The 23,981-nt window shown below is 33.0% G+C and overlaps 3 protein-coding genes across 3 annotated transcripts in view; 1 reads left to right on the forward strand and 2 right to left on the reverse strand.

Annotated features, from left to right (window-relative positions):
• Window positions 1-1,176: 1,176 nt before the first annotated feature.
• On the reverse strand, window positions 1,177-3,202 carry LOC143056765 (acetylcholine receptor subunit alpha-1-B-like). Its single transcript, XM_076229914.1, has one exon. It carries the CDS (start codon window positions 3,124-3,126, stop codon window positions 1,717-1,719), a length of 1,410 nt encoding a protein of 469 aa, XP_076086029.1. The 5' UTR covers window positions 3,127-3,202; the 3' UTR covers window positions 1,177-1,716.
• A 3,019-nt stretch (window positions 3,203-6,221) lies between these two features.
• LOC143057063 (acetylcholine receptor subunit alpha-1-A-like) lies at window positions 6,222-7,901 on the forward strand. Its single transcript, XM_076230293.1, has one exon. The coding sequence runs from the start codon at window positions 6,509-6,511 to the stop codon at window positions 7,877-7,879; it is 1,371 nt and encodes a 456-aa protein (XP_076086408.1). The 5' UTR covers window positions 6,222-6,508; the 3' UTR covers window positions 7,880-7,901.
• Window positions 7,902-10,773: 2,872 nt separating this feature from the next.
• The window catches only part of LOC143056699 (basic phospholipase A2 S6-45-like), a 33,649-nt gene continuing 20,441 nt past the window's right edge, over window positions 10,774-23,981 (reverse strand). The window contains exons 1-3 of the mRNA XM_076229846.1: window positions 15,532-15,678; window positions 12,458-12,561; window positions 10,774-11,990 (exon numbers count right to left, since the gene is read on the reverse strand). Coding sequence (XP_076085961.1) covers window positions 11,881-11,990; window positions 12,458-12,561; window positions 15,532-15,593 — 276 coding nt within the window. The 5' untranslated portion in view covers window positions 15,594-15,678 and the 3' untranslated portion in view covers window positions 10,774-11,880. Of the gene's footprint in view, window positions 11,991-12,457; window positions 12,562-15,531 lie in introns of the transcript that reaches the window.

The following is a 23,981-nucleotide window of genomic DNA, read 5'->3' on the forward strand; positions in this document are numbered from 1 at the left end:
AACCGTTCTTTCAGCGTGAACATTCATGAAATATTTGCCACTGGAAGTAAAACGACTAACAATCATATATGATGAGTTTATATATAATGAGAGCTTAAGGGTAGATGTCTCTACTAAGCAGACACATTCCTAGCCTCCTATTTCAAATCGTAGCATTTTTTTCTTATCTGTACATCTATATGCTCACGAGGTGCACTCGACTCCAATTTTAATTTGCTAAGATTGTTTGTTTTCTTATCAAAAAGTAAGTGTTTTATTTTTCTCCAGCAACTCGGCTTCCTCCGCACATATAAACTGCCCTCCACAAAATAGTGCAAAAGTTGCGCTTAAAAGTGGCGTTCAAACACAAACAATCAATCAATCAATCAATACATCTGCTCCATAGAAAGAGATGTTTTTAAAAATTTTAAAAACACCCAAGTTTTCCGTTTTTTATTTTGAGTGTAACTCATTGTTTTTTGGGGTTTTGTTTTGTACACAGTGTGAGCTATGTAGCGTCCATATCAAACTTTCCATTGATGTTGATGATCATCTATATAAGTTGGTTGGTTGTTACTCGTGGAGATTTTTACTTTATCTAACTAAAAGAAGTCACATCAACACTGTTTGTGAGAATGTGTGTGTGTTTATTGCCCCCTCTCCATTTGATTTCCCATCACTTTTACATAACAGCATAATTGCCATTGGTTTGCAACTTTCGATGATCCAGTCAATTTAATGATAGCATACTCATTAAAAACAAAAATAAATTTTGAACCAAGTGCAATTTGGCGTATCAATTCATTATTCAATAATCTCATTCAAATGTTAATGGTGAAACACTTTGAACATTTCCCCCTTAAATGTTTGCAATCGTGGTTAACATAAGCAATGTATCGGACGTAGGTGTATTTGAAACTTTTTTGTCAATTCCAGATATTAAAAGTAAAATCACAAATGTACTGAACTCCGAGAAAAATTCAAAACGGAAAGTCCCTAATCAAATGGCAAAATCAAATGATAAAACACATCAAACAAATGGACAACTGTTATATTCCTGACTTGGTACAGGCATTTTCAAATGTAGAAAATGGTGGATTAAACCTGGTTTTATAGCGCTAAACCACTCACTTGTATGACAGTCGCATCAAATTCCATTATATTTACATTGATGCGTGAACAAAACAGACATAATAGGTAAATACTAGTAGTCAAAATATGGGTACAGCAGTCATCACTTTGTCACAATCTCAAAACAAACAAATATTTAACAAAAAAGCACAAAGAGCATCTATCAAATTTAAAAATCACATGCATTGCTACGAGTGTTTGACGCCATAAAATGTAAACGTCATATATAGAAGTATAAAATAATTTTGCCGTTCAATGTTTTATCAAAAAATATATAGTTTCACATGGGAAATGGTAGTATACAGTGTTAAAAAATCAATGCATATTAGAACTAATTTCAGAAACAGACAGAGATTTAAAATTATCCAGAAGTTCTTTAGAATTTATAAGAATTTATAAAAACGAGTTCTATTTGAGATATTCTTACAATTTTTAAAATACGTTTGATAGGAAAGTAATGCTGTTTTCCCAGATAAAACAAAGACCCTTAATGATATCGTGGTAATGCAATAAAAGCTCTCTTTACGTTCGTTCGTATCTTTCGTCAAACTATAAGAAAGCTCTATCAGGAATTCGAATATACATTTTCGTTTGAAACAAAAAATGTTAAGATCTTACAACTATGAAAAATATCACGAGAATAAGGATAATTAAAACATATGACGATATTAAAGAAAGCATATCTAAACTATGCGCAACGTCTTTCCATGAAATGCTTGTATTGTTTCCAGTGTGATCACTTCTCGACAAATTGATTTTAGTCTTTTTATTTTCGTCAACAGGTTCGTCCGAAACTTGTCGACTATTATCCGAAACTTGTCGACTATTATCCGAAACTTGACGAGTATTATCCGAAACATGCCGAGTATAACCCGAATCTTTTGTTTCATACAAAGGTTGTACAAGATTATTCCTGTGGAGACCTAACTTTTCAGAAACATCTCTCCATGTAGCTTCTTCTATCGCTGTTTCCTCCGCCGTCTGAGAATCGATATCTCCACGTTTCCAAGGAAATTTAGTTGCAATGGCTCTCCATAACTTGTTCATTTTCTGTTTTTCGTCTCGACAATAAATAGCATATATTATTATAACAGAAAAGACAATCATCCCACTTACAATAATTATTACCACCATCATTATCAATAAGATGCACATAGGATTTGACGATGATGGAATCGCGGCGGAGACGAGTGTCAAAAATATTGCATAAGAGAGTAATATTGTCATGGCGAGGCTGATCCGTTCACCAGATTCAACGGGTAGAAGGAACACTAAAGGATTCAGTAAACTAAACAACAAGGTTGGACAAACAACCATCAAAAGAAAATACAAAGGTTCACGTTGTATTGTGATGTCCACATTATATCCACTATAACCACCAAGACTATATGTATACGGCCGATTACCAGTCAACTTCCAGTTTGAATTTGGAACGAAAAATGTCAGATCAAAAGAATTTGTAGGAGCAAGAGATAGCGTTACATCAGCTTGGGTAAGTCCCCATGTAACAAACTGTAATGTGCACGTTTGTGAATCAAATGGAAACTTCGATATGTCTGTGGTACACTTTGCCTTCATAACTCCCCCTGGTGCCCAAAATGTTAAACCGTTATATAATACTGTTGACATGAATTGGAATTCTCCTTCGATAGGTTTCAGGTCTTCTACATTATTAACTAAAACCAAAGGCGGAGTCCATATATTGCTTTGTAGTATAGAAAGTGAGGACTTCCCGCCGTATTGTGTCGGATCCCATGATATTCCGCCATCGTTCCAACTGGTAAATAATCCAGCATTTACCTCAATGGTTTCGTCAATTTCTTCGAATTTTGTAATCGTCAATAAGAAGAATCCTATTTGAATATCCATCGGATTAGATCGGTTGGCATTTGGTATAACCTCCTTGTTATAATTAGCAAATACATCGGAATGCAGCTGGTACACATTGGCCAAAGTTTGTCCTTGAACAGCAACGATTAGAAAACTAGCAACAAATAAAATTTTGAAAATGGCCATTTCAACGTAAGATTTTTAAAATAAGGTTATTCGCAGTTAAGACTATGACATATATTGCCTTATTTTTTTCGAGATCATGCTTGATATATCTTTGTAAATGATATATTGACTTAATATGCTTACTGAAGTTGTTTGATTTAAAGGTGATGGTGTTTGTTTAATTATTAAGGGAATGGCAGATTAAAAATATTTGATTTTATAACAAAGGTGTTTGACAATATATATTCTACTCTAACCCATAATGAATAGTCTATTACGCCATAGCTTAGTGACAATTTTGAGAACATGCTTTACTTTAAGTACTTAAGAATAGCAATTTCTTAAATTTGTAATATGTGCTAAGTATTCCTTTTAACAAATTTTCAAATATTTTCGTAAAATTGTTTACTATAATAATGAAGAATAAACATTATTTTAATGGTATGTATTCGTAAGAATAAAGAATCATTTAAATATTAATTGATTATATACAATTGTTTACACTAACTCATGACTGTTTTCCATGTTTTTGTGATTGTTTTCCGAATCAGTGCAGATGTGGTTAACTCCACACACCCGCTAATTTTGAAGATTTTATGTTAGTATCTTTTGCACTATTACTTTAAATACAGTACAAGCATAATAAAAACTGAATGAATAAAGACCAAAAAAAAAATACTAAAGGAGCTAAATAAATATTTGATTTTTAAGGGGGCGGGGGATGCTAGGATGAAAGTTGAAAAAAGGCAGGACAAGTGTTTTGAGTAAAAAAAAAGGCAGGATGAGCAACTCGACAAAAAAAGCAGGATGACAATTTATGTAAAAAAAATCAGGATAAACTAATAAAAAAGGCAGGACCGAAGAGATTTTAAAAAGACAGAACCGAATAGAGTTAAAAAAGAAAAGCAGGACCGAATAGATTCCCGGTCGACTCTGTTTGCAGTTAATTTATTCTCGTCCGGAAAATGCATTTTTTATCAGATTTGTTTTATTATGTTAAATCACGAAACAAACAAACTAGATGGCGACAGACAATTGCATATTATTGATATAAAAAAAAACTGGTTGTGTATTTTAGCTGTATGTGTTATATATGTATATAAACAGAAGATGTAGTATGATTGCCAATGAGACAACTCTGCACAAGAACCTAAATGACACAGAAATTAACAATTATAGATCACCGTACGGCCTTCAAAAATGAATAAAGCCCATGCAGTATAGTCAGCGAAAATGGACCCCGAAATGACAAATGTAAAACAAAACAAACAAGAAAACTAACAGCCTAATTTATGTACAAAATAATGAACGAAAAGAAATATGTTATACAACACCAAACGACAACCTGTGAATTATAGGTTCTTTATCACTTTGGACAGACACATACAGAATGTGGGTGATTAAACACATTTGCGGTCGCCTCCTAATCTTAAACAGCAGTGTAACAGTACGACATAACAACAAACTATAAATATCAGTTGAAACTCATCAGATGGTTTCAAACAGAAATACATCTAACAAAAACACAGAGTAGACGTGGATAGGTTCTAGTCATCCCAACAACGAAAAGACACTTAGGTACAGATTTGAGAGTACTAGCTAGCAGTTACAGCTAAGTCAAATCAAATACCAACTGATGAAAACAATCATGCTTGTAAGATAAAATTATCAGTCAGTACAGATCCAACATCCAATGGATATAGTGTAAAGACGTCATAAACAGTCATAATAGATATAGGAAGATGTGGTATGAGTGCCAATGAGGCAGCTCTCCATCCAAATAACAATTTATAAAAGTAAACCATTATAGGTCAATGCACGGCCTTCAACACGGAGCCTTGGCTCACACCGAACAACAAGCTATAAAGGGCCCCACAATTACTAGTGTAAACCCTAGTTTTTTATTTATTTGTTGAGTGTATGTTTACATGTTTTTGTTAATATGCCTTATTTATGTACAAAATAATAAACGAAAATAAATATGTTATACAACACCAAACGATAACCTGTGAATTATAGGTTCATGACTTTGGACATACAGAATTTATTGAGTGTATGTTTACTTGTTTTTGTTAATATGTGTTTTTGATTAATTTAAGCAATTTCAATTGATATTTTATAGTGCATGTATCTTCCTATATTGTAATGTTACACCTCTGCTTCAGGTTAAGATGAAGGTTGGCGCCTGTTAAAAAATTAAAACCCGCTGCATTTGTTTGTACTTGTCCTGGTCAGGAACCTGATGTTCAGTGGTTTTCGTTCTTCATTACGTACAGATCTAAAAGTAATCGCAGTTACTGACATCTAGTCAAAGCCACTAACAACTAATAAAAACTCATGCCTCAAAGAGACAAGTCCATTATTTGCGTTCATATGGTTATACATTATACCGAGTTATTATATGATCTACTATGGGTATACGTTCTGCCTACTTTCATCTTTGATTCTACTTGGGTTTCATGTTTATTAATCTATGTAGGATATACCATCAAGTTGCCGACAATAAACAATGGTTTTCCACTTACACACCTTTTATGCAAATTATTTCTTTAAAAGATGCAATTTATATATATTACAAAACGAATTAAAACAATCTGTGATTATAATAGCTGATTCAAATCGTTATGAAGACATACAAAATATCTGTTATAAATTACTAGTATTCGACTATATAATATTATTTGATATCTTGAATTTAATCAGTGATAGCGAATGATGAAATTCGCGATTATGATTTTAATCCGTGGTTAATATTATTTTTTAAATTCCTGATTATTAAAGATTTCAATTATATTTTTGGAGGTCCAAAATGTGCTTCCGTAGAAAGCAATGCGATCGTTTAGATTTAAACACAAAAAACAACATTTTACTGTAGATTTTAAGAGCAAAATTGGTATAACGTATGTACACGTTTCAAAATTGATTTTTGCATAACTGAATCTAGTTTTAATTATTTTCATTTAAAATCTATACAAGACCAGTGGTAAAACTCCACAGTAAATAATGTCCTATTTCGGACATATTGTTTCACGTTTTAATCTTTAATTTACATTAAAGAATAGAGAACTGTTTAAATATTTAACATATATTATACTATTTCACTTTCATGATGATCAATATTTCCTATTATTGAGAAGATTCGTGAATCATTCAAGTCGCTAGTTACGAAGAGTTAAAACACATTATACACAAAATTGTTTCTAAATAAAGTTGTCAGATCGACAATACTAGTATATGACAAGAAGCGCGATAGACCTCTTCACACGACTCCTTATGATAAATATTTCCTATTTTTGAGAAGATCGCGAAACATTCAACACATTTGCTACCAATAGTAAAGTACATAGACAACATTGTATTCTATGAGAAGTTGCCTGTTCAACAACACATTACAAGAGGTGTTATGGACTTCTTCACAGAACTCCTCGTCTTGATTGTATTATTGTGTATCACAGGATTGATTCATGGACAAAATTTATCGGACGTTTATCAACTTCGTAATGACATACTGTCCAGTTATGATAAGGACGTAGTACCAGCAACTGACCAGTCACAACCATTGACCATCGAAACTCGTTTTTATCTTGTCAACATTGCATTGTTTGAGGAAATATCGGAGACTATCAGTATAATAGCCGCTATAGAACTGAAATGGAAAGACGGAGGAATATCCTGGCAACCTGTTAATTATGGAAACAAAAGGCGTTTGAAATTAAAACAAGGGAACATCTGGACACCACCAATTATGCTACTTAACAGCATTGACGAACTAAGACCTTTTGAAGGGGATTACGAATTTATGGCCACATTGCAATGGAATGGAACTGTGGTATGGGGACCAGGGGGTGTTTTAAATGCAAAATGTACTGTTGACATATCCAAATTTCCATTTGACACTCAGACATGCGTACTAAGGTTCGGAACATGGGGATTAGGTACCGAAGATGTTATCCTCGTAACTTCTCCTTATGGAGAGCCTCTAGACTTATCATTTTACACACCTAATGCAAATTGGAAGTTAGAATCGTACCGGGCTAATACCGTTGCCGATTTTAATATAGGATATAATGTATTGTTAGTAGAGTTGACAATAAAACGTGAACCATTATATTTCACATTGCTGGTTGTCTGCCCTACATTGCTTTTTGGATTGCTGAATCCGTTAGTTTATCTTCTACCAGTTGAATCAGGTGAACGAATTGGACTTTCAATAACGATACTGCTGTCTTATGCAATATTTCTAACACTCGTCTCCGCCGAGATTCCGGCATCGTCTAATCCTATGTGCGTCTTGTTGATAATGATGGTGGTAATAATAATTGTAAGTGGACTTATTGTGACGTCAGTGATTGTAATTTCAGCTTTGCATCATAGAGATAATTCAAGGGAGATGAATGCAGTTTGGATATTCATAGGAACACGGTTGCTTTGGATACATAAAAGTAAAATTAAGCCACTTCAAACAGACAAAAACACATCTCGAGCTTTGCCAAACATACAGCCAAAACCAAAATCAAACATTACACCACCTGATATACGACCCTTATATGAAGAGAAAGAAAATAATAGGCCGAAAGAAAGTTGGACGGACATGGCAGATCGACTGTTCACAAAAGAGACAACAGAGATGAAAACCAAATCAGCTGAAAAACAACTCCGTGATACTGTTTCCTGGCAAGACGTTGTGGAAGGCATGGATGTTCTATGTATGATAGTTTCCTATGTGACAATGATTTTAGTTATTTTTATTTTCTTTGTTATTATAGCCAGTTGAGAATATGTTTAGTAAAAACTTTCGAATATTTCTTGCTTTTTTCTTTGGTAATTGTGTGTATTTTCTCTTCAAATTATTACTCCTTATCATTTTTTAATATTCTTTAAAAATGAATGTAGTTGATATAGACATATCCGTTTTAATGAAGTAAAATTATAGAAGAGTCATCAAACTTGTGTCGGTCCCGAATCAGGAGCCTGTTACAGTAAAAAGTAAAGTCACAAAAATACTGAGCTCAGAGGAAAATCTTATCAGAAAGTCCATAATCACATGGTAAAATCAAATGACAAAACATTCAGTGGTTAACTTTGATTCAGGTCTTAATATTTGTTTTTCATAATTTTGTTTTATAAATTTCGCCATAAGTTTTCTCGTTTGAATTTTACGAGTAAAACTGGGGCCGTGTCAACGAAGCAGTCCTAGGACTAGGACATGTCTTAGGATGGTCTTAGGACACGTCTTAGTCCTAAGTCAGGTTAACGAAAGTCTCCTAAAATAAGACATGTCCTAAATTTGGTCCTAAAGTTAGGACATACAAATAGGTGTCTTAGGATGGTCCTAAAGGTTACACTGTCCTAAAACGTAATAAAAACAACAAATATGGTATAAACTCAATACTAAAAACACTGATACAGTATTGAACTATCATACTGTTATAAGAATCAAATTACTAAAAACATTTTTTTTTTAATTTTTTGTTAAAGATTCAATTGTATTACATTAAATTATTTCGTGCTGCCTTTTTTGAAGCCTAAAAATACTATCATTAAAGCAACATTTTTGCGACTAACCAAAACGGTGCAATATCAATTTGAATATGGTAAAAAATGTCTTCTTTTTTAATTTAATATCCTCATTCGATATATACATGTAATGAAATCGAGTGGACCTAAGAACAGAACTAGTTTATGTACTTAAGTTGCAGCACCAATATCGCATTTAACAAAGTTTTCCGACTATTTACTTTTGTTTTCATACATTTGTATTTAAATCATTTATATCTTTTGTCATATTTTTTAATAACGTATTCATTAGTATTACGTTAAATCTTTAACTTTAATTTTGCGTTAATTGTTTTCCATATAAAAATCATCCTCCCTCTCTTTACATATATAGATACTAAAATAAAATAAAATCTATGTCAAAGAAATCTCTACATATCTTTTTCAATTAAATAAATGTGTTAGGATGGTCTTGGGACCATCGTAGTTAGGACTGTCCTAAGACATGTCTCAGACACGTTATAAGACCATCCTAAAAAATTTCCTAAGACATATCTTAGGACATATCCTAGGATACTTTCATTGACACGGCCCCGGATTTCTACGTATCTTCAACATGTAAGATTTATTTTAATCTCTGGATTTAAAATTATAGATTTATTGATTTTTAGACAAATTTAGTAACGTTTTTTTCGACGATTCTATGAACTTTCTATATTTAAAGTTTTATCAACGAGTGAGAATGGAATATAGGTTGATATCAACTCGAGTTATTTAATTCAAAAATAATAATTAACGAGCCTATGGCGAGTTTATTTTTACTATTTAAATAAGATAAAAACAAATGTATGATTAATTCATGCGATATGTAATGTTCTAAATCACATGTCACAAAATAATCTTGAAAAATAACAAATAACAACCATTAACAACGTTCATGGCTGGGTCCATCACATTGTGATGTAGGGTCACATTTATACAATTTCACTTGAAATTTCAACCTTGTCCTTTGTTCCTTCTCCATTAAGTGCACTTTTAAAAGTTGCAGAAAATATTACACAACATTTAATGAGAACAGAAAAAATAACGAAAGCATTTTGCTATCGAGTTGAGATTCAGATTTATCGTATCGGTCAGACAATTTTATAACTGATGTTATCGTTGAACCTAGTAGGTAACGTTTCTTAGTATCGTCCTTGCTCAAGACGGGACAGTTATTGTGTAGGAACACAGTCACTCTGGTTAATGAAGCCTATGTAACGTTGGTTTCTATCGTCCATTCTCAAGACGGGACAGTTATTGTGTAGGAACACAGTCAATCTGGTTAATGAAGTCTATGTAACGTTGGTTTTTGTCGTCCTTTCTCAAGACAGGACAGTTATTGTGTAGGAACACTGTCACTCTGGTTAATAAAACCTATGTAACGTTGGTTTCTGTCGTCCTTCTCAAGACGGGACAGTTATTGTGTAGGAACACAGTCAGTCACTCTAGTTAATGAAGCCTATGTAACGTTGGTTTCTGTCGTCCTTTCTCAAGACGGGGCAGTTATTGTGTAGGAACAGTCACTCTGGTTAATGAAGCCTATGTAACGTTGGTTTCTGTCGTCCTTGCTCAGGACGGGACAGTTATTGTGTAGGAACACAGTCACTTTGGTTAATGAAGCCTATGTAACGTTGATTTCTATCGTCCTTGCTCAGGACGGGACAGTTATTGTGTAGGAACACAGTAACTTTGGTTAATGAAGCCTATGTAACGTTGATTTCTATCGTCCTTGCTCAAGACGGGACAGTTATTGTGTAGGAACAGTCATTCTGGTTAATGAAGCCTATGTAACGTTGGTTTCTATCGTCCTTGCTCAAGACTGGACAATTATTGTGTAGGAACACAGTCACTTTGGTTAATGAAGCATATGTAACATTGGTTTCTATCGTCTTTTCTCAAGACGGGACAGTCATTGTGAAGGAACACAGTCTAATGAAGCCTATGTAATGTTGACATCCACGAGCAAAATGTATAATTTGTGGTATGTAAACGAATAACGATGGAAAGAAAGAATGCTGCTGCTGCAAAATGGAAAATTGAGTATTGGATAGCTTAAAGCAGTTAGTTGATATTAAAATAAATATTTGAAGCAAATTCATGAGAAAATCATGAAAACCATAAAACAAGAAAAGTTTAAGATTTCAGACTCTTATATAAAATAAATAAGTAATATAAAATGCTTACGTGCTACAAGAGATTAATGAATATATGATCGATATACAATGACACGCTTACAATAGTAATTTTCCAGTAGAGTATCCATTTCAATGAAATAAAAGTTCCAGCAAAGTACAAGTTCGAAGATTAAATATTCTAATAAACTATTTATTGAATCTTTTTAAGAATTTAAGTTCGTTTAAACTTGATCACATGTACATTTGTATTTACGCAGTTTGCACGCCAAAACTGTTGTGTTTAGCTTTTCGTGGGTCAAAACAGCATATTGCTCAGGACATACAGCGTGTTTCAAAAAATATATTTTTAAAATCCCCAATTATATATTATCATGAAATATTAGTCGATTGATAGTATAACAATTGTAGCCTTTGGTTGAGGTCAAAACAATATTATATCGACCTCGGACTTAATCCTTTGTCAATATGATTCTTTCTCTTATGTCGATATAACTTCGTATTGACCTCATACAAAGGTTTTTATTTGGTATGTTTTGACCACTTGAAAAAATATAATAGTATGTATTCCGAGCGTAATAAAGGTCAACTGGAACATATATCATGGCATTGCAATTTGATCGTCATTATACTAGGTATTTTTTTGGAATAAAAAGAATGTTCATGTCTTTTTTAGGGGGACTTGAATAATGGAATGTGTTTGCAAGAAGAAGAAAACAGTTAGAACCCATATGAACACCGCCTGTATAGTGAAAAACACATCGTCTATATATCACTGTAGAAGATCAGTCATTATCTTATTATAATATGTATGTGATATTTCAGATAAAATGTTTGTTACAAGTTACGAGATTTTTTAACAAAATATAAATTTTCCTTTCTGCAACATATTTATGTCTTGTCAAACCAAAACAAAACAGCATTAAAATGTAACACAAAGACAAGCAACTTCGACTTGCATATCAAATACATAATTAAAAAGAGCCTTCAAGTTTATAGAACATGGAATACAAAGACTAATGTAAATAACAATTTTATCCAAGAGTTGATCTTTTACTTTTTGTCCGCTGAGCAGTAATATTAATTATAGTTCTCACTATGGTATTTACTTTTTGTACGCTGAGCAGTAATTGTAGTGCTCACTATGGTATTCACTCCGTAGAACACATTCCAGTAAAATCTTATCACACTCGCACAACTTTCTGTGATAGGCACCTGAAATAGAAGACATCAAATGACAGTATCATGGAGAAGTTTCAATTGACGGCAATTAGGAAGTATTGGAATTGAAAGACGTTGTTTACTCATTTTAACATTTTTTGGAGAAATTAGAATAGATAGAGAGAACTGTAAATATCAAAGTGTTAATAAAATTGAAATCTACAAATAAATCAACATTGTCGAACTAGTCAAATCACTTAAAGGAGTTATTGCCCCTGAAAGACAATGTTTACTAATTTTTTGCATTTTTTTTTCTCCAAAAGGGCAAATGGTGAGCGATAGATGTCTTTCGTCAGTTTTGTGTTAGTTTTTTTTATTATCGTTTACCTTAAATCTCATTTTGGTTATATTTCTTCGACTGATATGTGATCAAGTTATTACTATGCTCTTTGATATTTATAATTACATCGAAACTTTTTGTTGCCGCTGAGTTGTCTCTCTTTTATAAATGATAAACTCACCATCACATTCTATAGTAGTTCTCTTTAACTTGTAATCATACCAATTAGTATAATAATTTTGTTGCTCCAATTCACCATAACAGTTATCATGGGCTTTACAACACCTTAAACAAATGAAACATTTCCTTTTTGAAAAACGACTCTTGATGTAATAACAATAGTCAAACATGAGAGATGTGATAAGATAATCATACATGAGAGGTGTGATAACATTAGTCATACATGTAAGGTGTGTTAACATTAGGCATACATGAGAGGTGTGATAACATTAGTCATACATGAGACTTGTGATAACATAAGTCAAACATGACAGGTGTGATAACATTACTCAAACATGAGAGGTGTGATACGATAATCATACATGAGAGATGTGATAACATTATTCATACATGAGAGGTGTGATAACATTACTAATACATAAGAAGTATGATAAAATTAGTCATACATGAGAAGTATGATAACATTAGTCATTTATGAAGTGTTATTACATAAGTCAAACATTAGAGGTATGATAACATTACTCATACATCAGAGGTATGATAACATTAGTCATACATGAGGTGTGTGACAATATTAGTCATACATGAGAGGTATAATAGAATTAGTCATACATGAGAGGTATAATAGAATTAGTCATACATGAAAGGTTTAACAACATTAGTCATACATGAGGTGTGTGATAACATTAGTCATACATGAGAGGTAAGATAGCATTAGTCATACATGAGAGGTATGAACACATTAGTCAAACATGAGAGGTATGATAACACTAGTCATACATGAGAGGTTGTTTCAATTCACCATAACAGTTATCATGGGCTTTACAACACCTTAAAAAAATGAAACATTTCCTTTTGAAAAACGACTCTTGGTGTAAAAACATTAGCCAAACATGAGAGATGTGATAAGATAATCATACATGAGAGGTGTGATAACATTAGTCATACATGTAAGGTGTATTAACATTAGGCATACATGAGAGGTATGAAAACATAAGTCATATATGAGGTGTGTGATAACATTAGTCATACATGAGAGGTAAGATAGCATTAGTCATACATGAGAGGTATGAAAACATTAGTCAAACATGAGAGGTATGATAGCATTAGTTATACATGAGGTGTGTGATAACATTAGTCACACATGACAGGTATGATAACACTAGTCATACATGAGAGGTGTGATAAGATAAGTCATACATAAGAAGTGTAATAACATTTGTCATACATGAGAGATGTGATAACATAAGTCATATATGAGGTGTGTGATAACATTAGTCATACATAAGAGTTGTAATAACAATAGTCATACATAAGAGATGTGAAAACATTAGTCATATATGAGAGATGTGATAACATTAGTCATACATGAGAGGTATGATAACATTAGACCTACACGAGAGGTGTGATAACATTAGTCATACATGAGAGGTATGATAACATTAGTTATACATCAGAGGTGTTATGACAAAAGTCATACATGAGAGGTGTGATAACATGAGTCATATATGAGAGGTATAATAACATTAGTCATACATGAGGTGTGTAATACATAAGCCATACATGAGAGGTAAGATAGCATTAGTCATACATAATAGGTATGAAAACATTAATCAAACATGAGAGGTATGATAGCATTAGTCATACATGAGGTGTGTGATAACATTAGTCACACATGACAGGAATGATAACACTAGTCATTAATGAGATGTGTGACAACATTAGTCAGATGTGAGAGATGTGCTAAAATTTGTCATACAGGAGAGGTGTGATAACATTTGTCATACATGAGAGATGTGATAACATTAGTCATACATGAAAGGTGTGATAACACTAGTCAAACATGAACTGTGTAACAACATAAGTCATATATATGAGAGGTTTGATAACATTAGTCATAAATAAGAGGTGTCATAACAATAGTCATACATGGGAGATGTTACAACATTAGTCATATATGAGAAATGTTATAACATTAGTCATATATGAGAAATGTTATAACATTAGTCATACATGAGAGGTATGATAACATTAGTCATACATGAGAGTTGTGATAATATTAGTCATACATGAGAGGTGTTATGACATTGGTCATACATGAGAGATGTGATAACATTAGTCATACATGAGAGGTGTGATGACATTAGTCAAACATGAGAGGTGTAACAACATAAGTCATATATATGAGGTGTGTGATAACATTAGTCATACATAAGAGGTGTAATAACAATAGTCATACATGAGAGATGTTACAATATTAGTCATATATGAGAGATGTAGTAACATTAGTCATACATGAGAGGTATGATAACATTAGTCATACATGAGAGGTGTGATAACATTAGTCATACATGAAAGGTGTTATGACATTAGTCATACATGAGAGGTGTGATAACATCAGTCATACATGAGAGATGTGATAACATTAGTCAAACAAGAGAGGTGTTATAACATTGGTCATATATGAGAGATGTGATAACATTAGTCATACATGAGAGGTGTGATAACATTAGTCATACATGGGAGATGTGATAACATTAGTAATGCATGAGAGGTGTGATAACATTAGTCAAACATGAGAGGTGTGATAACATTAGTCAAACATGAGAGGTGTAATAACATTGGTCATATATAAGAGTAAAACCAGACAGTTGCCGAAAATACAGCATAGTGCGATATGAATTATTATTTTTTCTTAATATCGAATGTATATCCTAAATTTAAATCGTAAGTTATAGTTGACTGCATATTTTTTGTTGTTTCTGTTTAAGTAATAATAACTCAAATAGCTAGGCTTGATGTATACCACGTACACTTGTGCTTTGTCCAATATCTTATGCTAACCCCATGGTTACTTGTTTGGTGGGTTTCTGGTGTTTGTGTCTCGTAAACGTATACATGTAACATATAGGGCTATATTGTTCTTATTCTTATTCAAAATTAGTGATTTAAGAAGAAAAAAAACAGAAACCATGTAATATTATTTAAAAAGGAAGCAATAACCACTATTTTTTTAAACTTATTCAGTTGATTTCTTTTAATCATGTGTGTAAACAGTAGTTCTATACCATTTACCTATCTAAGTTGTCCATAGGTTCTCCATAGCCACCTTGTCCACAATAACACCCATAATCCATCAGTTCATAACCTTGAACCCATCCACAATAATGTATTATTTCATACGTTAACTGCCCTAAATTCCGTTTCACAATTGTATGTTTACCTAAAGAAAATGTAATTCTGTAAATAAAACATGCTCGCACAAGAATGTGTCCCCAGTACACGGACTATCATTTTCTATGTTCAGTTGTCCGTGAAAATGGGGGAAAACCTCTAATATGGCATACAAATTAGAAAGATCATATCATAGGGAACATGTGTACTAAGTTTCAAGTTGATTAGACTTCAACTTCATCAAACACTACCTCGACCAAAAACTTTAACCTGAAGCGGGACGAACGGACGAACGGAGGCAGAGACCAGAAAACATAATGCCCATAAATGGGGCATAAAAACAGCAAATATTTTTGTTATCTAATCTCGGTTTAAAAAAAAAACTTCTCTATTGTATGCAATGCTGTTTAAATAAAAATGTGGGGATGTCTTAACAGCGCAGCCAAGCAAACATTTTTAACCACACCGTACAATGTGTGTGCCTGTTCCATGTCTGACGATGTAGATCATCGCACAGTGCAACAAACTTCATCAGACATCAACAACCGACTACTCCTAAAAAAGTCTCTCTTTAAATAAAAATAAGCAAAATGAATGGCACACCATGAAAACAGTCGGAATTGGTGCTAGGTCAAAATAGTGCGCAATTGAGCAGATGTTAACACGAAAATAAAAATAGAAAACGGTAAATAATTTGAAAATGAATGCTCGCTTCTTCAGGAAATTTGCTAAGGTAGGGGTAGTCTTGGTACTACAGAGAGCTAATTACGGTAGGTGCAGCTATTGTGATAGCAGGTATACATGTACCAGTTTTGGTGTACTAGAAGATTGCATTACGATGACCGTAAAAACAAATAAATGTAAATTCTAGGGTATTGTACTACTGTAAAATAAGTAAGTAGATAATACAATGGTAAGGAATTTCCTTCACATATGGGCCAAATCAGAAGTCCAAATTCAGATCTACTTTCTTGATTTCATCCAATCAAAGTTGGGGAATTATTTTTTATATAAACAAAAAGTCTCTAGATTTGAAGGTTAAAATAGGTGCGGACAAGACTCTAAGACTTATTCATTAAATATTATTTTTCTCATGTAATTTGACAAAAAATATTGTCTGACTTTAACAAGATTCTGAAGGTGAGAAGTATCATTGATATCAGAGCATCATTTTCTGCTTTATTTGCAATCTATTTATAAATTTTTAAATCTCCATACTGTAGATACCCAAATGTACAGGTTTTCTGTACATCACAAAAGCACCTACACATCTAAGATTCATTGAACCATGAATTTTATTTACGTATGAGCTGAAATATTTTGTTTAGGAAAATAAATCATAAATCCATAAAATTTTAAAGATCTAGTGTAAAATAACTGGTTTCTTTTATCTGATTGGATGCATGATAAAAAGTTATGTCACCACACATTTTTGACTCGTCTTTATTCATACTGCATGTTTTAATCTTTAAGCCTAAATATCTATACACGATTTTATCAAATACTTCTAGTATATCGTAACCTCTGTTGTAAAGCATAACTTGGTAAAACTTAAGAAAATGTAGAAGATATTGGTACTTAAGTTTGTTTAACTATAATAAAAAAAAAGCCGATATATTCCAAAATAGTTTTTTTTAATTTAACATTTCAGTTTTTATCTCATTGCACCTAATGCGTTACAAAGCTCCTATGTGACCTTTAGAACTCTTTTACTCTTTTGTAAACTTGTGTTGTTAACTCCCCTTTCGATGAAATTTAACCCATAATGTTTTTTCGTTTTATAAAATCAGAAGATATTATGGTAGATCAATAAATGATTGCTGAGACTAAAACCATACTCACCCGAACATACATGCGATGGGCATATCAAGATAAGTACAATGACTGAAATTATTATTGGTGCTGCATTTCTAACCTGTGAAAGAAAAAAAGAAAACAACTGTTACAATAATTTCCAATAAATTGATTTAGAGTAGTTATAAATTGTGTTTTCAGTCGTGTATCACCCATGCATCTGCCTTAGAGTTGCTTAGACGTATATGATTATATATATACATATATAAGTACATGTACGTCTGAACCAGTGACGACTTTACAACAGATTTTATCCATTGGATCACGCGCTTATCAGAGCAGCGGTTCATGAAAATGGAAGTTATAAAATGTAATTTGATATATACATAAAAACAAAAATAAAGAATTAAAAAAAAGAAGCGAATCTACCATGTCAGAATATTTAAAGCATTATGATACAAAATGTAGAAAGAATGAAATTCAAAACAGTGTGGCTGTGGCCATTGATTGACAAATTAAATTCATCCATTGACTGGGACAATTTAGGTGAACGTTTGTATGTAACGACCATTGCTCACTGTGTACTTTTTAAAGACACTTAAACTATGGGGTCACCAAAGATTTTCAACACTCTAATAAAGTAATTCGAAAAAATTAATCAGAAATAACACGACGTTTTGATTTATATCAATTATATAAATCAAAACATAAAGGTTATTTCTGATTAATTTTTCGAATTATTTTATAATAAAAGGCGTTAAGAAACCTTGGTGACCCCACAGTTTAAATGTCTATCGTAGGTACGTCGTGAAAAGTGGTCGTTACAGACAAACGTTCACGTAAATTGTCCCAGTCAATGGATGAATTTAATGTGTCAATCAATGGCCACAGCCTCACTGTTTTGAATTTCATTCTATATGTAAATTAACAAATTGAGAATCACAAAGATTAGTGCATTTCATTTACTTGTTACGGCCAGAAATCGCCTTTAAATTGTAGCCAACAAAAGACACAAATCAATTATAAAAATTAACAAGATTTATTATACAAATGTTTACAAAAGGTATTACACAAATATTACTGTTAACTTAACTGTCAAAATATGAGTCCAATCTGTTATCTTTATCTGTATCCGGAAATCTTTCGGAATCCAATTTGAATATTACGTTCACTACTAATGTCACAATCCAGTATGATGTTGTTTGTAGAACAAAAGTGTCAATCCAAATGCTGTGAATACTAATGTCTATCAATGTCTATGTCCAAGTTTAATTATGAGAGTTTAACTTTAGTGTCTGTATATATAGTGTTGTCATGGAAAATTCTGGAACACTCTATAATGGAACATTGTGGAAAATCCTGGAAAGTTACAACGGAAGTTTCTGGAATAACGTAGAAGTTTAAATTACGCATCTTTTATAAGGATCATTCTAGAAAGTTCCAATCATTCTGTGATTGTTCCAGTGATTCCTAAACTGCACAGTTATAAGATTATTTGGTAAACAACTATCAGGCCATACAACACAAATTAGGCCAACATAAATAAACATAATAATTACAATATCATAACACCTCCCCCCTTAAAAGAAGTTTTAGTGTAACAAAAACTTATCATGAATAATATGAACAAAAATACATAATATATACAAAGTGATTTAATAAGCTCTAGATAAAGCATCAGCTATTACATTATCTTTACCCTTAATATGTTTTATAATTACATCATATTCCTGAAACAATAAACTCCACCTAGTCAACCTCTGATTCTTGTTTCTCATTTTATGCATGAAGGTGAGAGGATTATGATCAGTATAAACAAGAATAGGATATACAGTGGGATTCAAATATACATCAAAATGTTGAAGTGCTGACAACATTGCAAAACACTCTTTTTCAATAGTTGAATAATTTTTCTGATGTTTATCTAATTTCTTAGAAAAATATGATATAGGTTTTTCAACATTATCATCTGTCTCTTGATACAAAACAGCTCCAATTCCTACATCGCTTGCATCAACGGCAAGTTTAAATTGTTTTTCAAAGTCTGGAGTAATCAGAACTGGACTATTAATTAAAAGTGATTTGCTATTTTCAAAAGCTTTTTGACAATTTTCACTCCAGATAAATTTAGAATCTTTTCGTAAAAGATGAGTCAATGGTTGAACAACAGTAGCAAAATTTGAACAGAATTTCCTGTAAAATCCTATCATGCCTAAATATCTCATAAGTTGTTTTCTATTTGTAGGAGGTGGAAATTTGGAAATAGCTTCCACTTTAGCCATAATAGGTTTTACTTGACCTTGGCCAACTGTATGCCCTAAATAATCAACAGTGGCCTGACAAAATTCACTTTTACCAAGATTAACAGTCAAATTTGAATGTGACAATCTATCAAAAGTATCATACAAATGTGTTAAATGCTGTTCCCAGCTATCACTACATACAATAAGATCATCAATATAAGCATAACAACAGTCTAAATCTTTTATAACATTATTGATCATTCTTTGAAATGTAGCTGGAGCACTTTTCATGCCAAATGGCATTACAGTATATTGAAATAAGCCATCTGGTGTAACAAAAGCTGATATTTCACGAGCTCTCTGTGTCAATGGAACTTGCCAATAACCTTTCAATAAATCAAATTTGCTCACAAATTTTGCTTGACCAATATTGTCAATACAATCGTCTATCCTTGGAATCGGATAGGAATCAGATTTTGAGACTGAATTTACTTTTCTGAAATCAGTCACGAAACGAAAAGTTTTATCTGGTTTTGGCACAAGGAGACAAGGAGAGCTCCATTCACTGTTACTCGGCTCAATAATATCATTGTCAAGCATATATTTAATTTCTTTTCTCATAACTTCAAGTTTGAGTGGATTGAGCCTGTAAGGATGTTGCTTAATTGGAGAAGCATCTCCTACATCAACATCATGACAAACAGCAGTGGTTTTGTTTGGCACATCTGGAAAAAGATTTTTAAAAGAAAATACCAAAGTTTTTATTTCTTCTCTATGATCAAAAGACAGATGTGCAAGTTTTGAGTCTAAATTTGACAAAATTTCTGAATTTTTCAATCTAACTGTCTCTTCCAAAGTTTTAGAACTAAAAGGTGGTTCAATTACATCTGGTTTGTCATGATTGTTCTCAAATTTAACCATGCCTAAATTGGCAACTGGTTTACTATCACATAGAACATTAGTACGCTCAAAATATGGTTTTAACATATTAATATGACACACTCTATTTTGTTTGCGCCGACCTGGAGTTTTTACAATATAATTCAAATCATTAATTTTACTCTCTATTGTATAAGGACCACAATATTTAGCCTGTAAAGGATGTCCAGGGACTGGCAAAAATACAAGTACCCTATCACCAGGCTCAAAAACTCTGTCCCTGGCATCTTTATCATACCATATTTTCATCTTGTTCTGTACATTTTTTAAGTTTTTCTGAGCAATTTGACAAGCAGTATACAATTTTTCTTTAAATCTAGATACATAGTCTAAAAGATTCAAGTCAGTATGTTCAGTAAGCCACTTTTCCTTAATCAATTTTAACGGTCCCCTTACAGTATGGCCAAATACCAACTCAAAGGGACTAAATCCAAGGGATTCTTGAACAGCCTCTCGGACTGCAAAAAGTAGAAAGTGAACTCCATCATCCCAGTCTCTGTCAAATTGAAGACAAAAAGTTCTAATCATGTTCTTCAATGTTTGATGAAAACGTTCTAAGGCACCTTGAGATTCTGGATGGTACGCACTTGATCTATACTGAGCAATTCCTAGCTGGTACACGACTTGCTGAAATAAACCTGACATGAAATTTGATCCCTGGTCGGACTGTATAGACTTAGGAAGTCCTACTAATGTGAAAAATTTGATAAGTGCTTTGACAATAGTAGGTGTCTTGATATTTCTTAGCGGAATAGCCTCAGGAAAGCGAGTGGATGTACACATGATTGTCAATAAATACGCATTTCCAGTTTTGGTCTTTGGTAAAGGTCCAACGCAGTCAATTAGAACTCTGCTGAAAGGTTCGTCAAAGGCTGGAATAGGCAGAAGTGGTGCTGGTGGTATTTTCTGGTTAGGCTTACCAACAACCTGGCATATATGACAGGATTTGCAGTATTCTGCAACATCATTTCTAAGTCTTGGCCAGTAGAAATGCTGCAAGATCTTACGGCAAGTCTTTCTTATACCTAAGTGTCCAGCCAAGGGGGTGTCATGGGCAAGACCAATAATTTCTTGCCTATAAACTTTAGGCACCACCACTTGGTGTACCACTCTCCATTCCTCTTCTGGGGTAGCATCAGGAGGCCTCCACTTCCTCATTAAAATGCCGTCCTGATGGTAATAGCATTCGGCCACTTTGTCTGCTTCCTCCTGTGGTTGAGCCCGCTGGTTGAGCTGAAGAACCTCAGGGTCTTTATTTTGTTCTTCCAAAAGGTTCTTTCTGTTTAATGAATGGCTGTTTACGTCTGGCCATGGCATAATTACATTCTTATTAACATTAGGTGGTCTTATTATGGCCTTTTCTGAGCTACCAGGACCTTCAATGTCGGCTAGGAAAGTGTCAGAAAGGTCCATGTAATCAAACTGGTTCTCTTGCAAATCCTCATCTTGTTGTTTTCTAGCCATTGCCCTAGTTACAACACAAGCTGGATACAATTCAGCATCATCTTCAGGTGATTTAACATCCACCACTGGTTCACTGGTAACAATTGGTTCAGCAACCACTTTGTTCCTAGCTAGATCATTTCCTAGCAATAATGTAACACCCTCAACGGGGAGATTAGGACGAACACCCACAATAACTGGTCCAGTTATCAAATCTGACTTCAGATAAATACGATGGAGAGGAACATCTATACAACCTAACTCTACACCTTGTAACAAAACGGAGGCACCAACAGAAGTCTTCTCGGACAAAGGCAACACACCTTCTAACAATAAAGACTGAGAAGCTCCCGTGTCCCGTAAAATCTTAATAGGCTGAAGAGTGGTATCATCAACAATAGAAATAAACCCATCAGACATAAAGGGTTTATATTCCTCCATGTAATCACAAAAACTGGACTTAAAAGCCTGACTCGCAGGACATTCCAACGTACTGGTAATATAAGGTGTCGTACACGCACTGGACTTCGGCTTATTATCTCGTTCATTCTTCTTCTGGAGTCTAAAACAATCAGCCATCAGGTGACCAATCTTCTTACAATAAGCACAAGTCAGTGACTTCTTCTCAAAAGTATCAAATTTTGGACTAGACATATTATAACTGGACTGACTCTTATTCTGTGGAACAGGCTTACTATCAGTATGCTCAGTGCTTTGATTTTTGTAATTTCCACTGGAAGTATTAACATTTTGACCCTTGAAACTTCTTTTATGTGAAAGAGTATAATTATCTGAAATTACAGCTGCATCATGTATTGTCCCAACAGTTTTGTCGTCTAAATGTGTTTTTAAGTCTAAATGAACACATTGTTTGAACTCTTCTAATAACATCAATTGTCTTAGGTTATCAAAATTGTTATCTGTTTTCTTTGAAGTAAGCCATTTATCAAATAGATCTTCTTTTTCCTGAGCAAATTCCACATAGGTTTGTGAATCAAACTTTTTATAAGATCTAAATTTCTGTCTATATGCTTCTGGTACTAGCTCATAAGCTTTCAAAACTTCCTGTTTCACCGTGTCATAATCGGAACTTTTTTCTGATGGAAGTGCAGAGTATATTTCAGCGGCTTTACCCTCGAAAACACTTTGTAGCATTGTAGTCCAATACGGCTTTGGCCAATTCAAATTACGAGCAATTTTCTCAAACTGTGGAAAATATTTATCAACTGTTTTTTCACAAAATCTGGGAACCAAACGTATATTTTTTGCTGCATCAAAATAATCTGATTTTGATAGGACTTTAGAGTTGCTTTCTTCTTTAATTATTTCAATTTTCAGTTTTTCCATCTCTAGCCTTTCTCTCATTTCAAGTTCTTTTATTTTCTCCCTCTCCTTCATTTCCAGTTCTTTTAATTTAAATTCATCTTCTTTTTCTTTCTTTTCCATTTCTAACCTTTCCTTCATTTCCAGTTCTGCTTGTTTTAATTTAAATTCATGTTCTAATTCAAGCTGTTTTAATTTAAAGGCATCTACATTTTCGACCTTAAGTTCAAGAGCCTCTTCACCTAAAATTTCTGCGTCAACTAATTTGTCTATAACCAAATTTTTTATAATTTGTTTTCTCATAGATACTTTAAAATTTAACTGCAGATGTTTAGCAAGCAACACTAATTCGTCTTTCTTTAAATTATCAAAACTCTCCAGGTCTGGCGTTTTCAAAAATTTACCGGCATCAAATGCCATTTTGTAGAATTTTGTTGGCTGGTTATAATAAAAAATATTGAAAAAATTTTGAATAATATATTTTCAGTATCCCGGACGAGCCCCCAATTTCTGTTACGGCCAGAAATCGCCTTTAAATTGTAGCCAACAAAAGACACAAATCAATTATAAAAATTAACAAGATTTATTATACAAATGTTTACAAAAGGT

This window comes from Mytilus galloprovincialis, chromosome 13 (assembly GCF_965363235.1).
Source record: "Mytilus galloprovincialis chromosome 13, xbMytGall1.hap1.1, whole genome shotgun sequence".
Lineage (NCBI taxonomy): Eukaryota > Metazoa > Mollusca > Bivalvia > Mytilida > Mytilidae > Mytilus > Mytilus galloprovincialis.

What these genes read in the sequence shown, in the direction of transcription:
- LOC143056765 (XM_076229914.1), bottom strand. Translation starts at nt 3,126, where the DNA reads ATGGCCATTTTCAAAATTTTATTTGTTGCTAGTTTTCTAATCGTTGCT.
- LOC143057063 (XM_076230293.1), top strand. Translation starts at nt 6,509, where the DNA reads ATGGACTTCTTCACAGAACTCCTCGTCTTGATTGTATTATTGTGTATC.